Genomic DNA, 12064 nt, shown 5'->3' with positions numbered 1-12064 from the left:
CGTTTCCCAGTCGGCATGACAAGGGGGTGGACCCAGGTCAGAGGTTTTCAACCCTGCACTGTGGAGCACCAGCTGGGGCCTCTTCACCCTGGGAACCTGTGCCTGGTCCACCTGGATACTGGGGCTCCATGAATGTGTGGACAGGTGAATCCCATACAGTCAAAGCTCTGCAGAACAGGGGCCCTAGTGAGCCTCACGGCCTTCGAGGACAACAGGGCAGCCAGCCCCCGCCCCATGACCATCAGCACCACTGACCCTGGGACACACCTTTCTAGGAATTATAGGGGAGGGGCTGTGAATGCTCAGTAATGATTAGGGAGACCCAGATGAAACCCCACTGGGTTGACAAGGATTAAAAGGAAGGTCACAGCCCCATTGTGAGGAATCAGGAAATGGGCCTTTTCCCTGGCTGGTGTAGCAAAAATCGGGAAAATGCCAGAATGGATCAAGAACCTTAATGCCCACACGACTCCATTTCCAGGAAGTCCTTGAGTGAACGGGAGAGGTGTGCTGGGACTTGTGTGCCACGGAACCCCCGATCTCCAATGTGACTTTAGAAATAAAACACCACAACCAGCCGGCAAGGGACGGATAAACCCTCTCCTCTCCATGGGCTGGGATGTCCCACAGTCCTCCCTGTTATGCTTCTGATATTTATTTCTATGGGGGAAACGTTTCAGACACTTGAAACAAAAATCGTAGGACAGAAAACAATGTTTATACAACATTATCCACGTTCTCTGAAAAAAAATGCTGAAAGCGGCCCAAACCGAGTGGCTAGGAGGTTATAGGTGGTTTTAATTTTCTGATTTATACTTTGTTGGGTGTCTTTCATTCTTAATAAGGAATATCAATGACTCACCTATTCCTTTGGTAATCATAGTTGTCAAGAGGAACGTTTTACACACACGCGCGCGCGCACCCACCCCTCAGTCGTGGTCTCTCCGGGCTCTCCAGGAGAGGCAGATGTTTTGCCAGATGGGGGCCATAAAAGGTTCCCCTCCTGGGAAGGATTTGCAAGCAAGAAATAGGATGCCGCTCTTGCCTTCACACAGTCTCCAGTGCCTCTCACGTGCCAGGCGCCGTGTGGCTGGTTTGGGGTGGGTGGTGCAGGCGTGGAGCAGACTCAGCCCCCTTCTTGATGGGGCGTGAACCTAGACACAGAGCCGTGGGGGCAAGGGGGCTAGGCTGGGATCCCAGGGAGGCCCAAGAGGGAGAGCAGTGCTCCGGGCTCCGAAGGACGGGGCTCAGGGAGGGCTGACGTGCTCCAAGCCCACCTGCACCGGACATAGTGCGGTGAGACAGCGAACCCGTAAGGCACGGTTCAGCAGGCCCATTCTGCTATGTCCTTACCCCAGATGAACCGCCCTGAATTCTCCTGAGGGCCCGATGAGCGATGAATGTTATCAGCCCTATTGGCCGGTGGGAAAAATCCAACACCTGGAGAACTTGAGTTTGAACTGGGAAAAGGAGGGGTGTGGTGTTCCCATAACCTTGATGGAGCTGGGTGTCAGCGCGGGTGCTGGGGCTGTGCTGGGTGCTGAGGGAACTGAGGCAGGATAGGGCTCAAGACCCAGAGAGTCAGGGAGAGGGTTGGGCCCAATGCCGGAGCCTCATGACTGGCCCCTAGCAGCCCCTGATGCTGCTCTTCACCCCACACACTGGTATCCCCAACAGGGTTCCCCCTCCTGCCTCCCAGCCAAGAGCTCTCGCTCCCCCCCCCCCAGCCCTCATTCCCAAGGCTGGTTCCTATCCCCGGCTCCGGCTCCAGCCCCAGCCATGCTCATGGTTGGGCCTGGCTGCTGCCCCCACATCCACGGGCAGCCTATCCTCTCTCCCCTGCCCCTTTGAACAAGAATGCACTTGACACCCCTCTTCTGAGAAGCCTCTGGGCACCCCGGCTGCCCCCGCTGGGCAGACAGCTCTCTGTGATGTGCTTCCCGTTCATTGTACAACCCCGCCCCCCCCACACCGGGCCGTGAGCCCCTGGGGCTGGGCGGCGGTCTGCTTGCCCCAGGCCCAGCACCCACGCCAGCACTCCAGCCGGCCCCCCGCTGCTGACTCCCTGCACAGCCCCTGCATCGTGGGAAGTGACACTGAGCCCTCCCTCTCGGGGATCTGTCCGCAGGCTCCTCCATCTGGCACCCGGCGTGCCGACAAGCAGCCAGAACTGAAGACAAAAACAAGGTTGGTAGAATTTACAATTTGCTCCTGTGCTTGCTTCGGTGCCCATGTGTGGTCACCTGCCCCTGACGGCTTGCTGGCCGGTCGCACCGCGCCACGGACCAGGTGGCATGAGGCCCGAGGGTGCTGAGGATGGTGCGGGCCAAGGCAGGGGCATCTCAGGGCCTCTCTGTCTTGGCCCGCCCACCTCTCTGTGGGTCTAGAGGGCATGAGGGCTACAAAAGTTTGGGGACAGCAAGGACATGAGCGGGTCTTCAAGCAGTCCCCAGACAGTCCACACTCGGGCACCAAGTGCAAGGTTGAGGAGATGCTGGCTGGTGGAGGAGACCCTCTCTGTACTGGCCCCAACAGGATGGATGAGCCCCAACCCTGCCTGGCAAACTCTCAGTAAGCCTTCGCTGAAGGAAACCAGCAGAGGGACGTTCTCCCCTTTCCCTTAGAAATTGCTTCCAGTGGGTTTGGAAGCTTCCCAGGCCTCCTTCGCGGGTAGCCTCAGTCATTCAGCACGACGTCACCAAGTGTCTGGCTGTGCCAGGCCCTGCTCCTGGCCCAGGGCCCAGAGGTGATGGAGGCCTGCCCCCATATGCTCTGGGCAGAGAGGTGGGGTGGCACACATTCATGTCATGTGACAGTGATGGGACCTGAGCACAGGGCGCCCCCGGGCCAGGGCAGAAGGCCTCCGTGGGGGAGGCCCCTCTTATGGGCCCCAGGCCTGCCCTCATCTGTGGCACCATCACGCCATTGTTCAACCTTTTCTGTGGATGCCAAGCCAGGCTCGAAGGTGGGGACCGCATCGCTGGGGCTCTCCTCTCCAGGGCTGGCCCTGCCCTTCACCTGTGACCTTGTTTCTTGGATGGTGCCAGTTGCTTTGCTCAGAGTCCTCCGAGTGTCTACATGGGGCTCTGGTTTAGTTCAGTTTTGATGCCCACCAAGAGGAGGCCTACTCAGCCTGGAGAGCCCCCTTGTTAGGGCTGGTGGACACGGACCTAAAGGGGCTGCTGCTCAAGACTTGGGCCTGGGGTGCAGACAGGGAGGAGTCCCCTGAGGGCTAGAGGCCCAGGGATCCCCGCCCCGGCGTGTAAATAGTGGTAGGAGCTGGAGTGCAGGGGCAAGGAGCCCTAGGGCAGGTCTGTGGCCCCTGGACCCTGGATTAAGCACACCCGTGTCTGCTTCCCTGAGCACGGTGCCCTCTCAGACCATGCAGAAGGAAGCAGGGGGCACAGGAAGCCCCTCAGCCTGGGAAGGGACGCCAGCAGTATCTGGTGGCCAGGCCCATCCTCTTCCCCAGGCACACAGATGACACCTGTCACCAGTTTGGCTGAATTCCTAGAACTCTCGCCCAAATTCTAGAACACTGGGATTGGGGCCTAGAGCGTCCACCCGGCCTTCTCCCTGCCCTCCTGCTCCTCCCTGTCTGGGACCGTGGTTGCCGCCCTTTGGCTGGGTCCCGGGGTCCCCCACTGCCCGGGGCCCAGGATGCTCACACTGAGCATGTGCAGGATGGAGCCCAGTGCTGGGGGGCCATGTGAACGTAAGGATGAAGGGACAGCCGTCTTCCCAGCTCCAGGGACGCAGAGCATGGAGACCATGGGAGGGAACTGGTGACTGCCTTTGTCCCTGTGGCTGCTGTACTTAGTGACCACATGTTTAGTAGCTTAAAGAAGCACAGATGTGCTCCCTGATGGGGCTGTGCTCGCTCTGGAGGCTCCCGGGGGCGGGGGGGGGCACTCTACTCCTCCATTTCTGTTCCCATGTCTGGAGGCCTCTGTCACTGTCTGTGCCCCGACTGCCCCCGCCCTCCTCACCAGGACCCCGAGATCCCAGGGAACCCAACCCGCGTCGTCCAGAGTGACTCCCAGTTCAGGCTCTCCTTAGTCCCATCAGGCTCCGCGTCCCTTTGGTCGCGCGTGGTCATAGGTTCACAGGCAGGGGCGTGCTCCAGGACAGATATGCCCAGTTTGTCACGCACACGACTCGGGTCACGGTAAGTGACAGGGCCACCGTTGTCTTGCGTGGCTGATGGAGCTCCCAAGCCCCTGCCCCCGGGCTACTCCAGATCTTGGAGATGAGCCAGGCAGCATCCCTGATCTTGAAGTGACCGCAGGGTCCCAACATTTGTCGGTGGGACCCCTCCCCAAATCCCCACCCAAAAGCCTGCCAAAAGGACCTGAGAAGCCTCCAGACCCATTTCCTGAGAGTGACCGGGTTAGAAAGGGGAACTCAGGCAGGCCCATGGCCAGCCCACTCAAAGACAGGTCGGGACGGCCAGGCCTGCCAGCAGCAGCGCCCTCCGCTCGCAGAACAGAGGTCAGCCCCCTGTGACCATGGCTGCTGGCCCAAGGGATGGGAGGTCCTCTGATTGCCAGACAGGGAAGAAAGAGAGGGTTGCTGCACAGCCGGGCCTGGCTTCCTGGGCTGTGTCTCTGCTGACGCCCCGGGAACATCCGGTGCCGAGACCGTCCCTTGAGAACAGCTGTCTCTTGGTGCTGTGCCCGGGGCTGGTGCACAGGGCCTGCCTTCTGTGTCCCGGGACAGGATCCAGGCCCCGGTCATGCCCTGCTTGTCCTGCCTTTCACCCTTCAGCCCTTCAGAGCCTCCTCTGTCTCCCCCAAGTGAGAACAGACCGAGGGTGGGGCTCACAGTGAACAGACGGGGCTGGGCCACGGGTCCCCTTCCAGAGAGTTCTCCCAGCCAGGCTGTCTGCTCCTGGGCTGCGAGACAGGAAGACTGAACTGTACTTTCCTGTATTGTTCATTTCGTGCAAGCCACTTAGGGGGCATGAAACAGCCAGGCCTGGTCAGCCCCCGGTCAGCCCCGTGTCAGCTCTGGGTCAGGGTCACCTTGGTAGGCTCAGCCCCAGGTCAGCTCTGGGTCAGGGTCGTCTCGGCGGGGCCAGCCCCTGAGAAGTGCAGCAGAGCTGGCGCGGGCATCCCTAGCTCTCTCTGGAAGCCAGGTGGAGGAAGCCCCATGCTACCTGGTAATCCAGACAATAGCTAACTCAGCATTACCTGACCAATCACCAGTCCTTTAACAAGGCCCTCTTTGCCAGGCTCCGGGACCCATGGGACCAGCTCGGTCCGTGCCTCCAAGTTGCTCTCCAGCAGGAGAGGCTGGCACTGGGATCCCTGTAAGGACAGGCTAGGAAAGGGAGGGCCCTTTGTCCTCCCTGACAACATCCCCACAGGGCACAGTGACTCCACAGGACAAGGATGGCTCCTGGGTATCTGCTGAGGGTGCCCAAGGAAAACCTTCCAGAATGCTCTTGCCCTGACTGCCCATCCCTGGTATGTCCTTGGTCACTGGATCATGGGCTCATTCCGGACACAGCTAGCCACTGAGCTCCTACTGAGTACCTCCTAGCTGGTGGCTGGAATTTAGAGATGAGTGAGATGGCCAGGTCCCTGCCCCTAGCCGACTTCCTGACATCTAGTGGGATGGGCAGGCTCCAGGGTACAGGGTGCTCCGGGGGTGACAGGGAGGGATGGTACAGTCAGGTAGCTGGAGAGGGGCTCCATGCACAGTTAAGATGAAGGTGGCCTGGGGGAGGGTCAGGTGGGCTTCTGCTCCGGCTGGGGTGCTGTGGGGCGGGGCTGGTCTGGTCTGGCTGATCCCACAGGCTGTGAGGACCCTGGCTGAAGTTTAAGAGGCAATGCCCCCCACTCTGCTCTGTACACAGAGCCCTGAGCTACCTGCTATGGTGGGACTGGCTGGAAAGGCCCCATTGCAAGGACAGGCTGGCCAAACGTGGGCCATGGAATTCTCCACAGCAGCCAAGGGTAGTAGAATAAGCCTCAAAGCTACAATCCAGCTCTGCCACCACCCGGCTGTGTGACCCCGGGCCGCCCACCAGCCCCCTCTGAGCCTCAACCCTCAGCTTTAACATGGAGATGAATGGGTGTCGCACTCCTCACACCGTGTCAGTGTGACTTGTACATGACCCCGCGAGAATCAGGCTCCCCAGTCGCTGTTTGTTATAGGATGGTCCCTGCCCGGGGTCAGGCCTAGTGCTGGGGAAGGGGCTGGGCGAGCATCCTGGCCCCATCTGTCTCCATGGGTGTGAACAAGCCCCCAAGAACACAAGTTAAGTATTGATTAATGGTGAGACTCCTTGGGGTGTGTTGGAGACCAAATAGAGAGTGAGAGAAAGCCGGGTCTCCGGGCCCTGGAGGAGGTTCCCAGGACTCAGCTCAGAGGTGCTGCCTGCTGGGGGCACCTTGCGGGTACGGGGACACTGCCAGCCCCTGTGCCCATGGAGGCAGCCCAAGCGCCTGGGATCACAGTGGTGGTGTCTCCCTGAAGCCAGGAGGCATTCCTCAGGCGCAGGGCCGTCCTTGGGTCTCCCTGCTTCAGCACCCCTTCCTTGAAAACACCCCGAGTTCGTCTGCTTTACAAGCAAGGGGCTTCATGCCCTGAGCCCAGGCTGAAATGATATGACAGCCAGGATGATTTGCCAGCACTGGGCCCCCAGCACGCCATGTCTCTGGTCAGATCCTCAGGGAAATTGCCTTTATAGACAAGGAAGCAGAGACTCAAAGGGTTTTTTTCCGAGTGTATAGAATGTGTACAGACCTCATTTGGGGCCAGTATGATGGGCCACCTGCACACAGGGCCAGGGACAGACACATACCCATTAGCTGTCTTGGGATCTTCTCTGCAGACGTATGCGGCTGTGTCTGACGCAGGGGAGACCGAGGACACAAAACTGCACAGCAGGGTCGGGCTGAGTCCTACTGGCCCTCGGAAGCCCTGGGACAGTGCCTCGTCCAGTGCTGGGGCACAGAGAGGCAGGGAAGGCCCTGAGGGGAGGAGGCGGCCCCACGCCTGAACCTGGAGGAAGCTGGCCGTCCCCAGGAGTGTGGGTGATGGAGACAGACCGGAATGGCTGCGTGAGCGAGTAAGGCAGGGACCCCCAGCCTTGTGCCCTCTCCCTCTTCTCTTTCTGCCCCAAACGTCTAACCAGGATTGTGATCAGATTCCCCGGGCTGCCACCGCTGTGCCTTACAGGCATGACAGGATGTTGTCCTGTTCTTATTGTTGTCCTGCCAAGGGAGGGAAGAGCCGGATGTCCTCCACCTGCAAGGGGAGGGCCCTATGGCCCATGAGAGTGTCCTGGGGCCACTGCTGCAGACTGGTGGCTCAACCAGTAGAAATGTATTCTCTCCCAGTCCCTGAGGCTCAATGTGCAGGCAGGAATGGTTCCTTCCGAGGCCTCACCTCATGGGGTGTAGACGGCCGCCTTCTCCCTATGTCCTCATACAGTCGTCCCTCTGTGCCCATCTGTGTCCTGATCCCCTCTTCTTGTAAGGACCCCCATCGGATTGGATCAGAACCTACCCTTGTGACCTCATCTTACGTTAATTACATCTCTCCAAACAGGGTCACATTCTGGGGTGCTCGGGATGAGGACTTCAATATAGGAATTTCAGGAGACATCATTCAGCCTACAATGGGGCCCTTCCCAGGCTGCTGGCTTCACTGCAGGGGGCATGGGCCACTGAGAGGGATGGCAGCAAGAAAGGAGGCAGCCAGGGGGAGCTGTCTGCAGGGTGGGAAGGGAGGTCTGCATTCTTGGCAGGGGTGGCATGGGAAAGCCAGGTGGTGGGTGGTCCAGGCAGGGGTGGAGGCTGGACCAGGAGGGGCAGACAGCTGCCAGGTCACACCCTACAGGTGGGGAGAGATGCAGGTGTAGAGAGTGGGTTGGGAGCTAGAGAAGGAGAGTATCTTGCAGGGATGGGTGGCCCCGATGCAGGGGACAGAGGAGGGGCCAGGGAAATTGTCCCCTTGGGTGAAGCAGGAGATGTGGTCTGGGAGGGAGGAGGGATGGGGTGGACGTTTGAGGAGCAGGTCACAGATGATGTGGCCACAGAGTCCGACAGCAAAGGTCTAGGCTGGTAGAATGAACAATGACCACCCACCCCTATAACCTAGGTGGAAAATAACACCTCTGAGCAGTAACATTGTGCATAGAAGTGATGGCCTTTGCCACCGGAGCATGCAGAATCGGTTGAAAATGCATCGCTTGCTCTTGTCCCCTGAAACACAGATAATTTCTGTGCGTGCAAGCCAGGAGATCATCGGAGTGTTTCCAGCCGTGCAGAGAGCTCGCTGGGGTGCTGGCAGCCCATGTAACCTGCTGTGTCTGTCTGATTATAGCTTTCCAGCAGCTCATTCAAGCCTGAGTGTTTATTTTAAGAATTCTTTCAACCTAAAAAAAAAAAAAAAACAAAAAAAACAAAAAAAAAAAACCTCACAACTGGCATTTCTGTTGGAGCGTGACCTGTGATGATTGCGTCTGGAAGCTTCTGACACCGACATGTGCTGCTACAGTCTCCTCCTGTCTCCTTTCCAGGAAACCAGAAGCTCTTCTGAGAGCATCATCTCTGTACCTGCTTCCAGCACCTCGGGGTCTCCCAGCCGCGTGATCTATGTGAGTCGGAGAGTGGGGAGGCTGGTGGGGGGGATGGTCTGGGCCTGGGTCATTGCTGGGGGGTACCATCAGGGGCTGGGCATCCATGAGCACCAGGGTGTGGACCTGGTGCCCTCATCCCTGCCATGGGGCACAGACCAGGGCAGACTTCACGATGTTAACTTAGATCTTTGGTAAAGACTGCCATGCCCCCTGGGGACTGCGTATTTCCAAGGCGATGGTGCCCAAACAGATGTGCTCATAGCTGTTGTCTATAGGGGTGTCAAATTGATATTGTGTCCCTATCCTATAGCTAAGTCTTGCCTGAATAAAAAATACTCAGGTTCACATGGGACTGGGCAGTCGTGGCCAATAGCAGTACAGATGTACACCTGTTGCCCTGGGAAGTGTTGCTAATGTGTTCCTACGAGAAGCATGTTACTGATAATATATGTTATGTGATCCCATTTTCATTAAAGAGTGTGTGGGTGCACGTGTGTGAACGAAGTGGGGTATATGTGTGTATGGGTGCCTGTGCATGTCCATATGGGATGAGTGTGTGTGCATATGGGTGTGTGCAGGTGTGTGTATGTGGCACATGGGTGTGTGTGCAGGTGTGTGGGGGTGTGTACATGTGCATGTGGGTGTGCATCCAGGTGCGTGTATGTGTACATGTGGTGTGTGTATGGGTGTGCATGTGTGCATATGGGTGTGTGTATGTGTGCATATGGGTGCGTGTGCAGGTGTGTGGGGTGGTACGTGTGTATATGGGTGTGTGTGCTGGTGTGTGTATATACATATGGGTGTGTGCGTGCATGTGCACACGGGTGTGTACAAATGTAGGTGTGTGCGGGTGTGTACGTGTGCACATGGGTGTGTGCACGTGGGTGGTGATGTGTGCGCGTTGGTATGTATTGTGCATGTGGGTATGCATGGGTATGTACATGTGCTGTGGTTGTGTGTACGTGTGCCTATGAGTGTGTACATGTGGACGTGGGTGTGTGCAGGTGTGTGTGTACACAAAGTATTAAAATGATCATTAGGTCTTTCACAACAGCTATCTCTGGTGGCAGGACGGGCGGTGGGAGGTCGGTACTTCTGCTAATTTACCTGTGAGCACCAAACTGTGCTGGGAGGAAGAGCTCCAAGGCTCCTGGTACAGGCTGGGGGAGGGGCAAGTCCTGGACTGGGCGTCTGGGCCTTGCTCTGCTACTGCAAGGAGCAGCAGGTGACTTGGGGCATGTCCCTCCTGCCAGCCCCTTCCCACCCGGCCAGGTGGAACACTGTGGGGGTTTGATCAGCTCTTCCTGACACATTTCAGCCCTGAATCTCATACTCTTTGGATGCAGAGTCATTCGTCATTCCTGATCTGAATTCTGATGGGTAACAATCCCAAGTACTCTAGTCCTTGGGGGAACGTGATCATCACGAGCCCCAAGAATGAATCGCAGTGTGGCCCTCTGTGAACATGCCCTCAGAGGCTCAGAAAGGCGGTGTGGATTCATCAGACCAGCTGTGTGCCCTTGGGTGAGGAGTGAACCTCTCTGAGCCTCTGAGGGCTCATCTGTACCAAAGGAGACCCACAGTTCCTGCTCTCCAGGGCCTGGGGGGGAGCCCTGAGTTGCAGCCCTGGCCAGAGGCAGGACTTCGGGAATTCTCACTGCAATGATCAGTATGACGTCTATGCTCGTAGCTCAGCCACCATAGCAAATAAATCCCACAGAGCAGGTGGCTCCAACCTCACAAACGCATTCTCTCCCTGTCTAGGAGGCTGGGGCTGAGATCCAGGTGTGGGCAGAACTGGCTGTCCTGAGGCCACCATCTTTGGCTTCTAGTCTTCTTCTGGTCCCTCACGTGGTCATCCCTCTATGTCCTTCTGTATCCTAATCTCTTCTTCTAAGGTCACCAGTCAGATGGGATAGAGGTCCGCCCTCGTGACCTCCTTTTACCTTACTCACCTCTGTAAAGACCCCATCTTCAAACACAGTCCCACCTGAGGTCCTAGGGGTTAGGGCTTCAAGATATGGGTTTGGCAGGATGTAATTCAGCCCATGGTGTCATCAGTGTCATCAAAGATCTTAATTACGATTCCTGTTACTTCGATGAGACAAGGTCAGTGGCGTGCTTAGCGAGGCAGGGGGCGCCCGGCTTCTGTGGCTGCCCTGGCTGCAAGTACGCGGTAATGGCTCTCTCGGTGTGAGCTCCTCTTTTAAACAATCCATCATTTGTCAAGGACTAAGGTACGGTCAGGACCGTGCGATGAGCAGCAATGCTGGTCCCTGTGGTCACGGCTCCTTGAAAGGCCCCGTGACCATCTGCACTGGGGGTTACTGGTGCTCATTGGCCTGATGTGGGCGGTCTCAGCTTGGATAAACTTCCGTTTGGCTGATACAGGTGCCCTGGATTCCAGTTTTCAACAGGCCTTGAGCAAGTTAACTTCACCCAGTCCCCCGAATCTGAGCGTGACACATGCTCATGACACAACAGAGAGGCTGTGAGCACAGGGGACCTCAGGATGTGTGCCACACTCCTCCTCCTCCTTCCCCGGGTCACTGCACCCACTTCTCAGACGCCACTCAGAGACCTGCAGGAATTCATCTGGATCACAGCTGCCAAGCCTTGGACCCCCCCCACCTAAGAGTGCCCATGTCCCGTATTAACACGGGCTCCAAGCACCATGGCCAGCGCACAGCCTGGACACATCTGCCCTCCAGGACACCAGGCCGGCCACAGGCCAGAGCATCCAGCCATCCTTCCCCCCAAGTCAGGGTGATGTGAGCACCCCGTCAGCACACATCCCTGGAACTCCTTCACTGGGGAGGCGTGAGTCTGGGGAAGCAAGCCCTTCCTCTCTCTCTCGGGGCTCTGCTCTGCATTTTTTTAAAAGAATTTTATTTATTTGTCAGAGAAAGAGAACACACACAAGCTGGGGGAGCAGCAGGCAGAGGGAGAAGCAGACTCCTGCTGAGCGAGGAGCCCGATGTAGGACTCGATTCCAGGACCCTGGGATCATGACCTGAGCTGAAGGCAGATGCTCAACCAATTGAGCCACCCAGGCATCCGTGCCCTGCTTTTTCTTTCGTCTCTCTGCTGGGATCTGTGTTTGGCCTACTGCGTGCCCGATGCCATGCTCAGTGCTGGGCCCTGGGACGGGGGGGCGGGGGGCGCCTGAGCCCTGCTGCAGCTTAGAAGGATATCAGCTGCCCAGCTGCCCAGCTGTGCAGAAGATGGATACCATGTGCTCTCCGACTGGCCAAGGTAGCCCTGCTAATATTGTGTGACACGCCCCTTAGGTCCCTTTGTGCTGTATTCTTTTTTAACCCAAATGAGGTCATGCTGAATATTTTGTTGTAACCTTTCTTCAGCGCAGCAGTAAATCAGTAACAAAGGAAAGCAGAAAATCAACATCATCACGTTACAATGTATTATTAGGGACAGCTTGTTGTAACTATACAGTCGTGGACAGCCATATGT

At 57.4% G+C, this 12064-nt stretch overlaps 1 protein-coding gene across 16 annotated transcripts in view; it reads left to right on the top strand.

Annotated features, from left to right (window-relative positions):
- The window catches only part of ABLIM2 (actin binding LIM protein family member 2), a 134455-nt gene that overhangs the window by 71136 nt on the left and 51255 nt on the right, over positions 1–12064 (top strand). For all 16 annotated transcript variants that reach the window (XR_006816403.1, XM_045989840.1, XM_045989916.1 and 13 more), the window contains exons 8-9: positions 2129–2187; positions 8534–8611. Coding sequence is in view for 15 of the 16 variants with exons in the window: in XM_045989840.1 (XP_045845796.1) it covers positions 2129–2187; positions 8534–8611 (137 nt within the window). In the remaining variant the exon portion in view is untranslated. The remainder of the gene's footprint in view (positions 1–2128; positions 2188–8533; positions 8612–12064) is intronic.

Source organism: Meles meles, chromosome 2 (assembly GCF_922984935.1).
Source record: "Meles meles chromosome 2, mMelMel3.1 paternal haplotype, whole genome shotgun sequence".
Lineage (NCBI taxonomy): Eukaryota > Metazoa > Chordata > Mammalia > Carnivora > Mustelidae > Meles > Meles meles.
The sequence above is the reverse complement of the archived record's forward strand: the minus strand, read 5'-3'. Positions and strand labels throughout refer to the sequence as shown.